This window comes from Macrobrachium nipponense, chromosome 3 (assembly GCF_015104395.2).
Source record: "Macrobrachium nipponense isolate FS-2020 chromosome 3, ASM1510439v2, whole genome shotgun sequence".
NCBI lineage: Eukaryota > Metazoa > Arthropoda > Malacostraca > Decapoda > Palaemonidae > Macrobrachium > Macrobrachium nipponense.
In genome coordinates, this window is record NC_087202.1 from 43,627,324 (window position 1) to 43,647,097 (window position 19,774).

Here is a 19,774-nt window from a genome sequence, read left to right on the forward strand (position 1 = left end):
CTCTGTGGCGAAAAGATCCACCTGGAGCCCTGGAATCTGCTGACAGATCCAATTGAATGATCGCCTGTCCAGAGACCACTCCGACTCTAGAGAGACTGAGCGAGACAAGGCATCTGCTATCACGTTCTTCACTCCCGCTAGGTGTGTGGAGGACAGGTGCCATTTGTCCTTGGCAGCCAGAGAAAATATGGCTATCATGACATGGTTCACATGGCTTGACTTGGAGCCTCCTCTGTTGATGCAGTGTACTACTACTGAGCTGTCCAATACCAGCTTGATGTGAGATCCCTTGGCTGGTTGAAGTCTTTTCAGAGTGAGGAATACCGCCATAGCTTCCAGCACATTGATATGGAGCCAGCGGAATGGAAGGGACCAAGTCCCTTGTACCTTTTTGTACTGAGAGTACCCTCCCCAGCCGCTTAGTGAAGCATCCGTGTGGATAACTAATGCCGGAGGAGGGAATTGAAGAGGAATTGACTTTGATAAGTTCTTGACCTCCGCCGAAGGGCGAAGGCATTTGCGAAGTATCACTGGGATAGCGGACAACTTGTCCTGGGGCTTTTTGTTTGCTCTCGAGCGCCAGACACGGTTTATGTCTTTGAGTTTTGCCTTCAGCAAAACGTCTGTTCCTGAGGCAAATTGAAGAGAGCCTAGGATCCTTTCCTGGCTTTTCCTGGATGTCTGTTTGCACTTGAGAAATTGCCTGGTTGCCTTGGCTATTTCTTTTCTCTTTGACGACGGAATTGATAGAGTCTGGGAGTTTAAATCCCACTGAATGCCCAGCCAATGAAAACGACAGTCCAGTGTCAACCGGGACTTGGTCTTGTTTATCTGGAACCCTAGATGTTCCAGAAACTGTATTACCTTGACCGTTGCTTTGTGGCATTCTTCAATGCTTGTTGCCCAAACGAGCCAATCGTCCAGATACGCAACTACCATTATCGCCTGGGATCTGAGTTGTTGAACTACTGTCTCTGCTAACTTCGTAAATACCCTGGGGGCTACGTTTAGCCCGAAGGGCATTACCTTGAAGGAGAATGCCTGGTTCCCTAGCCTGAAACCTAGGTACGGGCGTAAGTGTCTTGCCACTGGGACATGATAGTATGGGTCTGTAAGATCGATAGAGGTGGTGACGGCCCCACGGGGAAGTAAGGTCCGCACCTGTGAGATAGTCAGCATCTTGAACTTGTCGCAATGAATGAATAAGTTTAGACGGGACAACGAATGAATAAGTTTAGACAGGACAAGTCTAGAATTATTCTTAGTTTGGTTGAGCCTTTCTTTGGCACGCTGAACAAGCGACCTTGAAACTTTAAATGCCTGACTTTTGACACTACAGGCGGCCCTCGGTTAGTGGCAGGGGTTCCATTCCTGGCCACCGACGCCAAGCGATTTTCGACGCAGAGCGATTTTAAAGCCTACGGCCACCGCACACCTTCTTTCGAAACTCTAGACCAGTCAAAGGCGCCGTAATCCCACAACGGCGCAATAAGTAAAATTATATTTATGCAGTATAGTACTATAGAATTTACTGTACAGTACATGTGGGTGTCTAGAGTATGTAAAGATATAATAAAGTTTATACAGTGTACAGGTAGCTGTAGTGTTCAGGTTACGATCATTAGTCTTACGATAGTCCGATTTTATGAGAGATCAAATTACAATGGCCTAACTTTATCCATCTTCTAGTTCCATAAGTTCAATAACAGCAAAAGAGAATGATGAAAGTATGGTTTTAACGTTATACTCGTTGCGTGAACGTGTACAGCCATGAACCACCGAACGAGAAAACTTTTTTTTTTTCTAAATACAACCGAACTGGATAACAACTGTTTGGCTTGTATTTCAATCATCGTACTACAGTACAACATTACCGTATTTGTTATAAATGGCGTTATGTATAGAATAGAACTGAGATATCTTAATGTAATAACTTTATTCGCTTTAGATCAGAGATCAATATAGATTACAGATCAATCGGGAAATATACTGTTAAATTTAAACCTAGTTATAACTGAAGCTGAGAAAACTGTTCAAGCTGCTAATGACTATTATCGTACATCGGCAACAAGGATAAAACTGCAGTAAACGTCTGCCATCAAACACAACTGTAGATAAAATTGGGATAAAATAATTTAAATCAAAACTACTGTGCTTGAAAGAACACATTTTACTGTTGGTTTCACACCGATATAAGATAAATAACGCAAAGTTCGTATTACGATGATATAAAGGATTATTGCGAACGGAATAACTATTCGCTATAGATCAAAGATCAATATAGATAAAAGATTGATAGGGAAATATAGTTAAATTTAAACCTAGTAGCCGAAGCTGAGAAAACTGTTTCAGCTGCTAATGACCATTATCGTGCATTGGCAATAAGGATAAAACTCCAGTAAACGTCTGCCATCAAATAACGGCAGATAAAATTGAGATAAAATCATTTTAATCAAAATTACTGTGCTTGAAAGAACACATTTTACTGTTGGTTTCATGCCAATGAAAGATAAATAATGTAAAGTTCATGTTACGATGATATAAAGGAAAGTTGTGAACGGAATCACGTATAGGGCGAAAAATGCAAAGTCATGAAAAAATTCATGGAGCTTCATATGGCAATTGAGAATACGTATACGAAATATTTCGTCAAAATTCCTCTTACTTTCGTAGTTACAGGGTAATTAGTAAACATAACTCAATAAACCTAAAACATTCATCCGTACAAGAAAAAGGGATTTTGACGTAAGGAAAAATCTATTTCTGGGCGATTGGTTCGTGTCGCCGAAATATCCTTTAATCCATTATTTCTAAGGTAAATGTACTAACACATACCAGAGAATAAATAAAATAAAGAAAAGGTCAGTACTACTGACTCGCTCACCCTCCAAGAGGGTGTCGGTATGAACACTATGGCGAGTGAGACCACTACCACGAACCACTTGCCAATAGAAATCTCCCACTACAAAACCCCCACTAGAGGGGAGCCGACCCACAGAGTGGGCAGCAACAACTACTACTCCATCCCATGCTGCCGACTGCTGCGCCTCTGGTGGCCATCCTGAAGTTAGCAGACAATCTTGAGCGTTGGGATGGGCAGGGCGGGATTTCGCTGGCGACACGAACTAATCGCCCAGAAATAGATTTTTCCTTACGTCAAAATCCCTTTTCTGGGCTCAGTTCGTGTCGCTGCGCGAAATCGTACCAGAGAAATAGCACAAGATTGTAAAGAACAAAATAAAACAGACAAAAAAGGGTCTCAAATAAAAGATAACATAAAATGAAGAAATATAATTGCTAATAGATATACATATACACAATGATACAGAATAGAAATATTACTTAAAATTAACTTAAGGTTAATAATATTTCTTAAAATTAACTTAAATTTAACATATATACAGGGCTTACATGGAATATGTTGAGCTTAGCATCTGTGTATAGTTAATATGTACAAAGAAATTAAAGCAATTATAATAATAAATTGAATAGAACAAACTTCAACAATAATATAATAAAGGAATGTATATGACTTAGTATACAAAACCCGTAACCATTGTAAATAAGATGTGTCACCCTAGCATAAAAATAAGGGGATCACATCAAAGAGATCATTAAATACAATCAATTGTGAGTGACCCTAGCAAAAAAATAAGGGGCACCCACTATACCATCATAAGAGCAGCTAAGACTCAAGGTAAACGTAGATGACCATGGCAGGTATAGACGAACTGTTGGGTGAGATAGGTAGAAAGGAGAACTGGATCTTCTACTAAAGACTAAGCAGAGTCGGGGGAAACTATGTTACCCGCCGCAACTGCTGAAAATTTCAGAGCTTCCAAGGACTTTAAGTAATGACGCTTAAATACTGTCGGCGATTTCCATCCAGTATACTTTTTTAAATCATCGAAATTCATGTGTTGGAAATAGTTAATTGAGGTGGCAACTGCCCTGACATCATGTGCTTTAGGGAAGGAATCAGGATTGGCTTGCTTAATAAAGTACAGGATCTGTTGCCTAATGCCTTTAATAGATAAAGTACCACCACCTTTTTCTCTCTTAAAGAGAGGACCCGATGAGGATGAGGATGTCCTGGACAGAAAGGCTCGTAAGGTCGATACTGGACAAAAAAGAGAAATATCTTGTGGAAGGGGTACAACCTTCCACGGTTCCCATCTCATCAAAGGATCTTCATTCTTTGCTATAAAACTACGTTCCGGAGAAAGTAGAACTTCCCCTGTGGGAAGAAATTCAACATGATTCGGATCTCTGGATAATGCGGACAGTTCTGAAATTCTAGCTCCTGAAGCCAAGCTTAATAAAACTAGAGTTTTTCTTAAGAGCATTATAAATGAACATGTCGTATTATCTGTTTCTGAAGCCAGCTTTAGAACATCATTTAAGAACCACGATACTGACGTAGGCCTCACTGAAGGTCTAAGTCTAGCACAAGCCTTGGGAATAGACGAGAAGTAAGAGTCTGTCAAGTCTATGCTGAAACCGAGTTGAAAAATCTTTTTCAAGGCTGACTTGTTTGTCGTAATAGTGCTAGCTGCTAAGCCTTTTTCAAATAAAGATCTGAAAAAGGATATAGCTGAATTGATTGTCATGATTCTAATATCTGATTCTCTCAGGAAGGTTGCTAACTTTTTGACTGCAGCATCATACTGTCTCAAAGTTGAATCTCTTTTATCAGATTCCAAGAAGAGAATATTTTGAGGATCAATATTCGCATCTCTTTTAGCCGCAAACTTCATGAAGTCCATAAAGTTAGGGTTTTGAGAATTCCTGAGGAAGCGAACACAGTCTTCGTTTGTACTGACTGGGAGAGCCTGGGATTGGGAATTCGAAGAGGACGAAGACCCAGTTCCAGAATGAGAGGGTACCAATTGCTCTTCGGCCAGTCTGGGGCTACTAGAGCCACTTGACCCTTGAACGCCCTGAGTTTGTTCAGTACCTTCCGGAGAAGATTCACTGGAGGAAAGACATAAATCTTCTCCCAGTTGTTCCAGTCTATGGACAGGGCGTCCGTGGCATAGGCCAGAGGGTCCAGGTTGGGGGCCACATAACATGGGAGTTTGTGGTTCGCTTGGGATGCGAATAGATCCACTTGTAGACCTGGAACCCTCCGGAGGATCCATTGGAACGAACTGTTGTCCAGTGACCATTCCGACTCCAGAGGAACTGATCGGGATAGAGCATCTGCTATGACGTTTCTCACTCCAGCTATATGGGTGGAGGAGAGGTGCCAACTGAACTTGTCCGCCAGGGAGAAGATGGCTAACCATGACATGATTCAGATGTCGTGACTTGGAGCCTCCCCTGTTTACACAATGGACTACCACTGCGCTGTCTAAAACTAGCTTTATGTGGGAGTTCTTTGGCGGACGTAACCTTTTTAGAGTCAAGAACACTGCCATTGCTTCCAGTACATTTATGTGAAGCTGACGGAACTGGGGTGACCAGGTTCCTTGAACCTTCTTGAACTGAGAATATCCTCCCCAGCCGCTTAATGAAGCGTCCGTGTGGATGGTAATCCCCGGAGGAGGAAACTGAAGGGGTACTGATATTGACAGGTTCTTGACTTTTGACCAAGGGCGTAGACGATTCCGCAGAATCTGAGGGACTGATGATAATTTGTCCCTGGACCTGACATTTGCTCGTGAGCGCCAGATTCTGGTTAGGTCTTTCAGTTTGGCTTTCATCAAGATGTTTGTCACTGATGCAAACTGGAGTGAACCCAGAATCCTTTCCTGGGTTCTCCTTGAAGCAAGTTTGTGTCCTAGAAATTGCTTTACTGACTTCGCTATTTCTTTTCTCTTGGCTGATGGAATCGACAGAGTATGGGAGGATAGATTCCATTGAATGCCCAGCCACTGAAAGTTTGACTCCGGAGTGAGTCTCGATTTGGTCCTGTTTATCTTGAACCCTAGATATTCCAGGAACTGGATTACTTTCAGTGTTGCTTTGCGACATTCCTCGACTGTTGGAGCCCAAATTAACCAATCGTCGAGATACGCTACTACCATGATCCCTTGCGATCTTAGTTGTTGGACGACCACTTCTGCCAACTTCGTGAACACCCTGGGTGCTACGTTCAGACCGAAGGGAACTACCTTGAAGGAGAATGCTTGATCTCATATCTTGAAGCCCAGATAAGGGCGAAAGTGTCTTGCAATAGGGATATGATAGTATGCGTCTGTAAGATCGATAGAGGTGGTGACGGCCCCACGGGGAAGTAAGGTCCGCACCTGCGAGATGGTGAGCATCTTGAACTTGTCGCAGCGAATGGCCAAGTTTAAACGGGACAAGTCTAAGATTACCCTTCTTTTTTGTGAGCCTTTCTTTGGAACGCTGAACAAGCGCCCTTGAAACTTTAATCTGTTGACTCTCGCTATTGCTCCTTTCTGAAGGAGGTCCTCCGCATACTCCGTCAATTCTTTGGATGGAAGTTGAAGGAAAGGTCTGGGTGGGGGCGGATTCGCCACCCAACTCCAACCCAGGCCTTTCGACACAATACTTTGTGCCCATTTGCTGAATCCCCACCGGTGGCGGAAGAGAAACAGCCTCCCTCCTACCTGGAAGTTCTCATTGTTGCTGGTAACCTCCGCGGCCTCCCCGGAAGTGTTTTCCTCTATTAAGGGACCTTCCTGATCCTCTCTGACGAAAGGATCGCTTACCTCTGCCTCCCTACCCGAGCGGTCATACTGCTGAAAGGCCTGGCCTTCGAACACTTGGTTGAAGGTCAGGGGAGACAGCGTAAGAGGTGGAAGGTTGAGGCTGGGGGGGAAATCACATAGATAGGATGTGATTGGGCCTTGGAGGTAGAGGGTTGGGCCGCCTGCACCAACGGAACAGCCGAAACAGGCTGGGCGAAGCGTTGCGGTTTCTTTTGGTAAGGCTGGAAACGTCTGGGTTTCCTCTGAGCCTTACCCCTCACTGCTTGGTCTTGGCGTCTCTTTGCAGTGAGACCCCAACGATCCTTAAGGCTTTGGTTAAGCCTTGTAGCTTCCGCCTGGACCTCCTTTACCATTGCATCGGGGAAGAGGTCTGCTCCCCAGATGTTTGATGAAAGCAACTTATTCGGTTCATGCCGAATAGTTGCTTCCTGGCTGTGGCGAACTCAAACATGTCAGACTGTACCGTTTGAGTCAGTGACTTGGTGATCAGCTTGAATAGTGGCTCGGAACCGTAAGCAATGGTAGCCACTTCTGTCATGGCCATGGAGTTAATAGACCTGGCCAGCCTAGACTTGGCCTCAAAACTCCGCCTGAATGAGGCTGTCCGGAAGTCTAGGCAGCTTCTCACCAAACTGATCCATAGCACAGTCTGGTTTGAGTTTGCCCGCCGAAAAAGTGTTGGGCAGGTCTTCCCACAATTCTCCGGTTTGAGGGTGGAAGCAAAGGAGATGTGGGGTTCCGCTTCCTTTAGCTGCGGTAACGACTCCCCCTTTTGGGCCGCTGGGATAGTGACCGTAGCGATCTTGGTAAGGAAGGGAAGCGGAGTTCCCTCTTCCATTGTGAAAATGGTGAAGGGACTCTTAAAGGGTTGAATCTTCGTATTAGAACAATCCATGTCCTCTAAGCACCTGAGCCATTCTCTTTCAGCCTGGTCACGGAATAGAGGACTGTCTCTTTAGGGACCGTTGTCATCTCGCGTCATGGCAGCGGCAGTGAGTCTGGCGTAGCCAATGAACGGCGGTTGTAGATCCTCCGGGTAGAACTCGAAGTCCTCAATCCTTCGAGTTCCACACTCCGGGATAGAAATAAGCCCGTCCTGGGGTTATTCATAGAGAACGGAGGCAGAGAGTCATGAGGTGGAAGCTGAGCTATACCTGTGCCGAAAGGTGGGGGAGTAGCTAGCGGGGCCTGGCTCAATTCGGCGATGATGTTATCCTGGGAGTTAATCCTGTCGGACAACCGGGAGAACATCTGCTCCATACTGTTTTTGAGAGAACCGACCAAATCCCCCATGTGTTGCAACAGACCAGCATTGGGATCCAAAGCCGGAGCTGCTGCGGAGGTGGTCGGGTAACTCTGAACAGGTACCAAGGGGAGAGGAGAAACGGCTGACTCCGCCGGAGTATGTGATCTCTCCTTGGAAGATCTACTCCTTGAGGATTTGGAGCCGGACCCAGAAGCTCTAGACCTCTCTGCTCCGGGGTTTGTAGCCGGAGACTTGCGAGATGTTGACGCCGACGACGTCTTTTTAGACGACGACGTCGTCTTACTTAGGGTTTTCACAACCGTCTGTCCTTTGACCTTAGGTCTTACGGAAGCATCAGGAGAAGTATAAAGGAGCTCAGCTCCTGTAAAGCCTTGGAAGGAAGCTGGAGAGTTAGCAGGAGTAGAAGACCCAGTGGCGCCCAAGGGAAGCCCTTGGGCGTCCAACGTACTCACCTCGACCAACAGGTCGTCAACACCTACCATTGGTTCAATATTTAGATCCAGTGTCGCGACTTCCGACGAGATGCCTGGCCTGGTTCAGTCAACGAAGCGGCGAGCTGCTGCTGAATTGCCGCTATAGTCGGGGCTGCCTCTGCCGGGTCGACATAACCCGTTGACTTGCCGCCGGGGAAGATCAGGACTGCCAACCTCTTCTCAAGGATGTAGGGCTGTCCCTTGGCGGCGTTCTTGCCAAAACCGCCGACCCAAGCCCGCAGGGTTGCCAGGGCGGTGTCTCTAACAGCGGGAGCCTGGAAGAGAGGGTATTTGTTAGCTTTAAGTTTAAACTTAAAATTAAAACTTAAGTAATAGGTTTAAACTAAAATTATAGAGGATGCGAGATCCCATATAAAACAAGCTTAAGTTTAAAATAAGAGATTAAAATTAAACTTAAGGACTATAACCTTGTAGGGATTAGCGAACGGAGTTGGGAATACTTACCCCGTCTAAGAGCTGGCTCACCAGATCGTAGCAAATAGTGCAGGTCTCGTGAAACCAGACTTGAAGGTTCCCGTGCGGAGTCGCGCATGGGTAGCATGGGATCTGCAGACTTCATGCCCACAGGGGTCCTGGAGCATGGCATTGCATCCCGGATGCTCACAGTTGGTGGTCTGTAAGTGAAAAGATACATGAGCATCCTAAAAGATATCACTTACAGGTTAGAGGCTACAAGAACTCCGCTGCATGCCGGAGCGCGAAAAAATTTTGGGCATAACCCCTCCCTTACCGCCTGAATAGGCTAGAACCCCGGAGAGATCCGGTGTGAGCAGGCAACGGAGGGATTTGGCTTAAGGTAGCTAAAATTAAACTTACTATAGTTTAAATACTAATACTTAACCTAAAGCCATAGAACGTACCGGAATAAGTCCGGTGCGCGGCGGAGTTCGTGTCGCGATATCAGCGCGACGGGGTGGTTAGTAAAGACCAACTGTACGCCTGCAGTCCGCCCGTCAGGGTGAACTAGCACCTTTCCTCGTGGATGCCGGAGCTCCGGTAGATTAAAGAGCACCAGTAAGCTGGGAGGGCGAGACGAAACAGACTCGAGCTAGCAACGGAGCGACGGAGTCACCGACGGTAGGGGGGTGGAAGGCCAGTCCCCCCCCTTAGTCATCCGAGCGTGCCGTGAAGCCAGAGAGTCGCTCGAGTCCAGTCTGGGTCTGTCCAGCCCCCCCTACTCCCGCCCCTCCGCCTAGGGAGAGAGGGAGGCAGGCACGGGTATATGGAGCGAGCGTGGACAGACCAACCCTCCCCCCGGCCCTATGGAAGAGCGGGAGGAGGGAAAGGTGACTGGACAGGCGCCTGGCTGCTCCGTGATCACGTAGTGACCACGAGCGGTAACATGTAATACAATGACACAATACAGCCTAGGATAAAGCAACCAACTAATCAGAGAGATGCTATAGAGAAGCAACCGAACTGAAGAGTGGAAGCAATAGTGGTGGATACCAATAATACATAACCTAGGCTACGTGAAATGCCAGACGCCGTAGGCTAACCTAAAACATAAATAATCAAAATCACTTAACGTAAAGAAAGAAAATAAATCAGTAGGAGAAAAAATCCAGGAGTGTACGACTAACTCGAAAGAAAGTCTACCACTCAAAGCTAGCCGGGGCCGATACTAAGAGCTGTGGCTAGGGTCTGGATGGAAGATGCCTACGCAAGGTAAAGAAGACATGCATGCATGACATAAACCCAGTAGGCTGGACCCCTAACATAAAATAGATAACTAATAATAGAGCGTAATGAAATAAGGGAAGGTTCTGGGTATGGAAGACCAAGAACGAACCCGCCACGAGGCAGAACCATGCTGCCATGCTTCCGACCTAGAGCCCGTATTTATACCTAAAAAACGGCAAATACTGACTCAAGGGCGGAAAAAAACCAAATAGCAATAACAACTGATTACTTAACTTAGCTGCTGCGATGGCTGTACGCTCCATGACTAATAAATCCAAGAAAGGGGCACAAAAAACACAGAGCAAAAAAGGGCACGTGTATACGCGGTGCGCTAACTGAAAAGGATGTCCACCAGAGGCGCAGCAGTCGGCAGCATGGGATGGAGTAGTAGTTGTTGCTGCCCACTCTGTGGGTCGGCTCCCCTCTAGTGGGGGTTTTGTAGTGGGAGATTTCTATTGGCAAGTGGTTCGTGGTAGTGGTCTCACTCGCCACAGTGTTCATACCGACCCCACCTCTTTGGGGGAGGGGTGAAGCGAGTCCAGTTAGGGTTACTGACCTTTTCTTTATTTTATTTATTCTCTGGTATGTGTTAGTACATTTACCTTAGAAATAATGGATTAAAGGATATTTCGCGCAGCGACACGAACTGAGCCCAGAAATGCAATATTTCTTTTGTTATCGTAAATTTTGATAATTATTGGCAAAGAAATTGTGAGAAATGGCATCTGTAGAGATTCCGTGGCTCGGATAAGCGAGTATCTGGTTCAATCATGAATCAGTTGGACCATAGACTTCAAGTAGATTACACGTTCGAGTTTCACCTCGTGACATTCGCTTGCTTTTATGTATGTTTATGTATGTTTCGGCAAGAAGTTCATCATGCCAATGAGGAAAAGACAAGGAAAACATCTCGCTAACATACAGACGAAGGAAAATCGCTCAAGTATTATTACAGAATATCATAATATACGCATAGTTAGTGAAGAGAGAGGGGAGGGTTGCTCAGTAACGCCCCCTTCTTGCCTGACAGCACACGTCACACTGTGCCCAAGGCTACGATCTTTGAGCAAAGAGATCTTCATTTATGATAAATAACATAGTTTTGGTTTTTTAATACCCAAATTAGAATATGAAATTCATAATAATCATGATTTATCAAATTGTCTTTGTAAAAAAAAAAAAAAAAAAAAAAAAAAAGTACACCTTCGAGTCTCACCTCTGACATTCTCTTGCATTTACGTTTGTTTATCTTTGTTTCGGCAAGAATGTCATCATGCCAAAGAGGAAAATACAAGGAAAACATCTCGCTAACATACAGAAGAAAATTCGCTGTAATAAGCCGAGTTAGTGAAGGGGAGAGAGGGGGTTACGTAGGAAGGAGTGCTCCATCTTGCCTCAAGCAGTGCCCCAGGCTACGATATATGAGCAAAGGGATCATTATTTATGATTAAATTATGATAAATAAAATAGTATTGGTTTATTAATACACAAAAAAGAAATACAGTAGTACCTCGAGATACGAAAGGCTCAACTTACGAAAAATCCAAGTTACGAAAGCCAATGCGAAAAATTTTACTGCTCTACCATACGAAAAGTTTTCAAGATAGATACGAAAGGTTGTTTGCTGTAAAGTCCCGAGATTCGCCCGGACCACCGAGAACAATTTTAAAACTCCCGCGCCGCAACTGAGTAAACTCGCCACCATCCTCCCGCTCTCCCATTGGTTCCATGATGCTAGTCACCCCATAAGGTCCTGCTCTCCTATTGGTCAGCATCTACCCCTTGTGCTTTAAGTATTCTATTGGTAAAAGGTTGCTGTAAATTGAAAAACTTATTCATGCAAATACATTTAATAAAGAAAAACATTAGGTAAAGATAGAATAAAGATATAAATGATGAATGGTTATTCTACCTGTTTGGTAGGTTTCAGTAGTTCTGAAGGGAGAGATAATGAAAATTTATTTTTATGGCTTACTTGGTGGTAAAAGTGATTGCTTGGCGATCGTTCGATACTCGTAAGTGCTGGATGTAAACAGACGTTTGGAACCTTTTTTTTGTTTGTTTATTATAGTTAATGGTTACTTAATAATTATTTGAAATGAGTACATGCAATACATTTAATAAAAAAAATTGTGAATTAGATATCATAAAATATAAAATAAATCAGACTGCCAACAAATACGTATTTTTTAGAATTCTTCTTCTGTTTTATTATTACGTTACGTATACGCATGTTTCATTATAGCTGTCAGTAACTCGGTATCTTCTTTAGGTAAAGATAGAATAAAGAATAGAAATGAATGGTTATTATACTGTTTGGTGGTTTCATTAGTTGAAGAGAGATACTAATGACAATTTATGGCTTACTGTGTGCTAGGAAAAATGATTGCTTGGCGCTCGTTCGATACTCTAAGACGGGTAAGAGCTGGATGTAAACAATCGATCGGAAGGTTTGTTTGTGTTTGTTTGTGTATTATAGTTAATGATTAATTAATAATTATTTGAAATGAGTAAATACTGATTATTTATACATTTTATTGGCATATTCTAGGCTTTTAGCTCTTAGGTTTAGATGTCAGAATCATAGACTAGGCTACAGTAGCAACCGCTAACATAGGCTAGGCTTATTGCTAAGGGACATATGCTAAAGTCCTAATATATGCAGTAAAAATGGGGTTGAACATTACATGCAGTTGAATACTAAAGTATGTACAGTATTTTGCCTTTTTGGAGTCATAATTCTTCCGTTGTAACCCTAGAACATGTGTTTTAGGCCTGGAAATATAATTTACTGGGGTGTTTTTGGAGGGCTTGGAACGGATTAGCCATTTTACATGTAAAATGTGTTCCAAGTTACGAAAAACTCATAATACGAAGGCCGTCTCGGAACGGATTAATTTCGTATCTCGAGGTACCACTGCATACATTCATAATAATCATTATTTATTAACATTGTCTTCATAGAAATACGAAGGAAAACTTTGAACACCCGTATCTCAAAACTATACTTATTGACCTTCAAAATCTATCTCCTCACTTAGTTTTAAAGCTGTAACATTGGAATTTGGTATATAACTCAGAAAGACATTATAGAACAATCAAATAGAGCCCTTTTTTCCAATTTTTGTTTCGTCTTTTTTTTTATTTCTCGTGATTTATAGGGTTTATTTTTTTACCATATTGAAAAATTCATATCTAGCAAAAAAATGACTTTTAGAAAAAAAACTCTCCATTTGATTGGAGGTCTACATCAGGTCTATATATGGTAGTAATCCCAGGTCTTAATATTAAATATCAAAGGAGGAGATAGAATTTGAAAAATGGTTATTTTCGGGATAAATTGCCCTAGCGTCACAAAACCGAAGGTCAGAGGCGAAAATCATATGCGGTTTGGAGATGTCCCAAGTCACCTTATTAAGTGGTATGAATGTCAAAGTCCTATCGTTAAAAAACGGCATTAGCCGGCCGGCCCCCTTAAAAAAAAAAATTTGTTCATGGCTGTACACGTTTACGCAACGAGTATAATGTTGAAACCATACATTCATCATTCTCTTTTGCTGTTTTTGAACTTATGTAACTACAAGATGGGATAAAGTTAGGCTATTGTAATTTGGTCTCGTATAAAATCGGATTATCGTAAGATGAAGAATTATTGTAACTTGAACACTCTAGCTACCTGTACACTGTATAAAACTTTATTATATCTTTACATAATCTAGACACCTAAAGGATTGAAGCTAGGCCTTTTTCACTATACTGCATAAATATAATTTTACTCATTGCACCATTGCGGGATTATGGCGTCGTTTGACTGGTCTAAGGTGCTGTTAACTGGTCTAGTATTGCGAAAGGTGTGCAGCAGCCGTAGACTTTAAAATCGCTTAGCGTTGGCGGTGAAGAACAGAACCCGTGCCACTAACCGAGGGCTGCCTGTATATACATACAAACAGCCAATAACAGAGAGAGAGAGAGAGAAGAGAGAGAGAGAGAGAGAGAGAGAGAGAGAGAGAGAGAAGAATAACTTCTTACGATTCACACTCCTTGCCCTCCTTCCCCTACACCAGGGCTCTCCTAACTATGGCCTGCGGGCCACATCCGGCCCACCAAACAAATCCCTGTGTGGTAGCCTTGAAAAAATAATTATCGCATGACTGGCATCGCTGAATTATTCAAAGCTTGTGGAATATTTTGCTGTTATTTTTTTATATTATTTCTTTTCTATTTTCAAATATGGAAAAGGGAAAGAAAAGAAAAGTGGATAGTGTTTATACTCTAATATTTGAGGAAATTAAATTACTGGTACTGATTTTTTTTTTCTTTTTTTTCCTTTGGCCCGCATAAATGTGGGAAATATATAATGTGGCCCTTACATTGAAAAGTTTGGAGACCCCTGCCCTACACCAATAGCATATCAAACTGTGATTTACTCTCTGCTCTCCTTCCTCAAAGTGAATGAAAAGACAGGGAAAGACTGGGAATGCTCTTTCTTTTATTATTTTTATTAATATTTGAAAATTAGTTATTATGCAAATCATTCATTTATACGACAAAACAACTAAACATACGTGTGTGAGAGAGAGAGAGAGAGAGAGAGAGAGAGAAACTGTATTGTTTAGCATCATTAAATCTAATATTACTTGAAAATTAGTACTACTGTGAATTATTATTTTTACTGCAAATTATTTTATCATAAATTGTAGTAGTAACCTTAAAAATATATACATAAATTTCTAACACTTCCAGCCAAAACAGAGGGAAATACCACTATGACATAGTCTGTCTGTCTGTCACGGCCAAACGGCTGGTCAGATGGGCATGAAACTTGGCAGGGTTATGGTGGGGACCCCTAAGATGGTTTGTAATGGGGTTTCATCCAACCTAACCCCCTCCTTTGTAGGGGGTGGGGGTGAGAAGGGATTCCCTGAAACGGAGCTGTTTCCGGCCGTGAAAAGAGGCTGGTTATTCCCGTAGACTTAGTTACTTTACGATTTTTCATACATAATTTCTGTACAACTTCCCCGGAGAAAGTCGCGAATATTTCAGCTCGGACACAATAGAAGATGAAAATTATCATCAATATCCGCAAGATTTTTTGAATAACTTAAATCCATCGGGACTGCCAGTGCACAAAATTACGTTGAAGAAGCACTGCCCGGTAATGTTGCTTCGGAATTTCGATCCTGCCAATGGACATAATAAAAAGGAAACTGACAAGTTCCTACTTTCTAATTTTTTTTTTTTTTTTTTTTTGTGGAAGACACAGGATCATAAGAGCATTTTATCAGTAGCCATAACGCACTGACATACAAGTTGCGACTTTGCAGTAACATAATGAAAAGAAAGATACTTTATTATTCGTATCACCGTGCAAAGTAATTGACAAAGAAACAAACCAATCATGATCCCTGTTCCGTTAAATGAAAGTCACCGAGAGGAGAGAGAAGAGAGAGAGAGAGAGAGAGAGCGAGAGAGAGAGATAGAGAGAGAGAGAGAGAGAGAGAGAGGAGAGGAGAGAGGAGAGAGAGAGAGAGAGAGAGAGCGCCATTTAACAACATTAATCCACTACAATTTTATAATTTTATCTTGCTATCAAAAAATGAGAGGAGATAATTTGTGATTTGAGAGCTAAGTAATCCGATAATCCCATCACCGTCTTCGTTACTTGACTTACATAGAGAGAGAGAGTAATGAATACGAGCTTGTTTACATTCATTGATCGTCCCTTCACTTACTTTGTGAGAGAGAGAGAGAGAGAGAGAGAGAGAGAGAGAGAGAGAGAGAGAGAGAATATCATTAAAAGAGGGGAAACAACAATGAATAAGAATTTCTCTGCGTTCAGTGATCGTCCCTTGAATTACATTACGAGAGAGAGAGAGGAGATGAGAGAGAGAGAGAGAGACGAGAGAGAGAGAGAGAGGAGAGAGAGAGAGAGAGAGAGAGAGAGAGAGACTATTTGTGTAATTGCACTTATTTTAATATTACTGAACAAATAGTACATATAAATTTTTCACTACTGCACCCGTATTTTATCACCCATCGTAGATGGGTAAGTTTGCTAGTATTACAAATACCATAAGAATTATCTCATCTCAGTGAGAGAGAGAGAGAGAGAGAGAGAGAGAGAGAGAGAGAGAGAGAGAGAGAGAGAGAATTACATGATCATTTAGAGGCAACACAAGCAAGTTAGTGGCAATCACTCTCCCCCTCCTGTCACATAACTTGATGCATTTGACAGCTTTGGACCTCAGCTTTGTACCTGGAGTTAGAAGAAAGCTGCAGGAAGACTGGGATTTCCTTCATTTTTACATATTTTTTAAATTTATAAACTAAAATTTTACTAATTCACTATAGTACTATTTTCTTTAATGAATTGACATTATTGCTGTTTGCATCAATATTAATATATGAAAATTAGTAAATCATTTTGTTATACAAAAAACAGATCTGTAAGAGAGAGAGAGAGAGAGAGAGAGAGAGAGAGAGAGAGAGAGAGAGAGAGAGAGAGAGAGAGAGAGAGAGAGAGAGAGCTCATAATTAAGCTCATTCTGGGGCCCACCTATTATTCAGGGGAGGGAGAATAAGCCTAAGTTTATGATTTGTTTTAAAGATTTATCTTAACTTGAATTACCGCAAACATTTTATAGACACTTTGGTGTTTTGAGAGTAACAAGGAGTTACAAGGATTAGGATGTCTCAAAGACTTGTTAGTCCATCTGAGACATCGTGTGGTCACTTATCTGTAGGAGCAGGTTTTACTGTGCATTCACAGTGCCCTAATGATTTTGTCTAGCTTTCTTTTAAACTCTTCCACAATGTTGCTGTTTACAACTTCTGGTGGCAGTTTATTCCATGTCTCACATCTTGTATGTAAAGAAGTTCCCACAATGGGATGTGTTGTACCTTTTCAGTTCTAGTTTCCATCCATTATTTCTTGTCTGGTTTTCGTTTATTGTAAATAGGTTACTGTCTACTTATGTTATGCCTTTCAGTACTTTAAATGTTTATATTAGTTGTCCTTGCAATCGTCGTGTTTCTAAGCCATACATATTCAGGCTCTCTAGTTGTCTTCTGTAACCTATTTGCCTGATGGATGGAATTAACTTGGTGGCTCTTGTTTGCTCCTTCTAATCTGTGTTTTTTCTTAGTGTTGGTGACCAAAACTGTACTGCATATTCAATATGGGGTCTAACTATTGACATGTAGAGTTGCAGCACCATTTCCCTATTTCTGTATTTGAACTGCCTCTTTATGTATCCCACTAGTTTCTGTGCCTTCTTTTCAGCTTTTATGCACTGTTTTGTGTCTTTTAAGTCCTAGGTAATAATGACTCCAAGGTCCTCCTCTTGTTCTACACTACTTATGTCATTCCCAAGCAGCTTGTAGTTGGCATGGGGGTTGTATGTTCTAATTTTTAACACTTTACACTTATCTACGTTAAAAGGCATTTGTCATTATTTTGACCACTCTCCTATTTTCATTAGATCATTTCTTAAACTTTCCAATGTATCTGGGTCTGCTGCATTTACACCTAGTTTGGTGTCATCTGCAAATTTGGCTATCCTGCTAGTTAAGCCTATATCAATGTAATTAATGTAAATAAAAAATAAGTGAGGGGCAAGGACAGAACCCTGGGGAACTTCGCTTGTTACATCTGCCCATTCCGATTCTTCACCATTTATTACGACTCTTTGTTTTCTATAAGTTAGCCAGTCTTCAACCCAGTCTGTTGTTTCTCCTACAGTTCCTAAAGCTCTAACTTTTGTCATCAGTTTCTTGTGTGGGACTTTGTCAAAGGCCTTTTGGAAATCTAAGTAGAGTACATCTATTGCTCTACTACGGTCATAAATACCAAGTATGTTATGAAAAAACTCCAAGAGGTTTGATAGGCATGGTCTGTTTTGTCTGAAACCGTGTTGGCTGTTTAACAATTTGTTTCTATCAATGTGATCCACAATTTGATCTGCAATTATGGACTCAAAAATCTTACAAATGACCATTGTTAGACAAGTTGGTCTATAATTTCCTGGCACTTCTCTTGGACCTTTTTTGTAAACTGGGGGCCACATTACCTAGTTTCAATCCTTTTGGTGCCTTTCTTTGTTCAGCACTTTTTCTGTAGTTTATAACAGATGAGGAACTATCTCTTCTTTTAGCTTTTTAATTTCTCTTGGATGAATCATATGAAAATTAGTAAACCATTTGTTATCATAAAAATGTAGTCATGCAAATAAAATGAAAATGCAGTAATTATTGAATATTGCTCTATGAAAACTCTGCAAATTGGTGAAATTTCCCCCGCAAACTAGTGAATAATGTGTTCCACAAAAAATCCACAACAAAATGAAAAGCAGAAATGTGAAACTTGTAAAAACAGGGGCCACTGTATTGCAAGGCGAATTATCATAACTCGAGCACTACCTGTATAAGAAAATTCTTTGTAGTAATTGGTAGGTCTGACTTATGGAGTACTGAGAAGACCATGAGAGTATAAGTTCTTTGAAGACTCACAGTAACTACCATAAATCATTTTATAGACTTACAACTTAAAGTTCTATGCTAACTTAACCTTGAAATAAGAGAATTTTAGGTCAACTAGGCATAGTATATTTGCCAAAAACTTGACTCATACTTTGCAAAGGATATAGGCTAAAATAACAATTATTGGGGGTTAAAGAAAAAAGGGGGCCAAATATTACAGAAGTAGGTCTATATGGTATGTAAATGAGTGAAAATAATACTAACCTTAGTCTGTGTGGCAAAGAGTGTGATGAGGAAGCAAATAGCACAAGTAATGCCAATGGTCATAACCACAATTTCCGTCGAATGTGTAGCAGCAATTGTTCCTGCCATGTAACTGAGTGCAAGAGTGAAAATCCCTAGCATTATGAAGTTACCAGGCCAGCGTCGTCTCACACCTGAACAGCATACTAGTGACAAGTACGTCACCAAAAAGACTGCATACGAGAGGAAATACATCCAACTATTCCTTAAAACAAATAAGCGCACACCTGAACTGTTGAGAGAGAGAAAAAATAGTTTACATCAAAAGTTTTTTGCAGCTAAAAATTAAATTGAAAAAATCACAATAAATGTTCATTGAAAAATGCCACATATATGATTTATCTTTAACTTTAATGCATACATGGCTTTTAAAATCAGTTGAATAACTTTAATGAAAACTGTGGTAATTTGGCAGAAACAAGTAATTTATATACATCAAAAAAAATTAGTTAATTCACCCAACTCCCCAAGCAACTTCATGCAAAATCAGCCACTCAAGAATATTCTATTTGGTACAAAGTAGGGTACAGAGGGCCTAAGTAGCATCCCTTCAGCTTCAGCTACACTTCCTTCTGCTTTTAACCTTTCATCTGTCCTCTCTGGTTACTTCCTATTTAGTTATCCAACCTCCTTGAAAACTAGACTTCACTCAGTTTCCTCCTCTCATTTTGAAACATCCTTTGGGCAAGCTTGAAAGTTTAGAAATGTGACAATGGTCCCATTTAACTTATAAATAATATTAATAATCTATTCTTGTACATCTCAGGTCATGAATTAACATCCTTTAAAGGAACACAAACAAATATAGGAACTCAACAGCACATTTCACCCTGCAAAATAATAAACCTTACTTTAACCCTCTTACGCCG

The 19,774-nt window shown here is 41.5% G+C and overlaps 1 protein-coding gene across 6 annotated transcripts in view; it reads right to left on the reverse strand.

Annotated features, from left to right (window-relative positions):
• The window catches only part of LOC135221721 (protein lifeguard 1-like), a 236,798-nt gene that overhangs the window by 51,616 nt on the left and 165,408 nt on the right, over positions 1-19,774 (reverse strand). For all 6 annotated transcript variants that reach the window (XM_064259506.1, XM_064259507.1, XM_064259508.1 and 3 more), the window contains one exon: positions 18,867-19,137. In XM_064259506.1, coding sequence (XP_064115576.1) covers positions 18,867-19,137 — 271 coding nt within the window. The remainder of the gene's footprint in view (positions 1-18,866; positions 19,138-19,774) is intronic.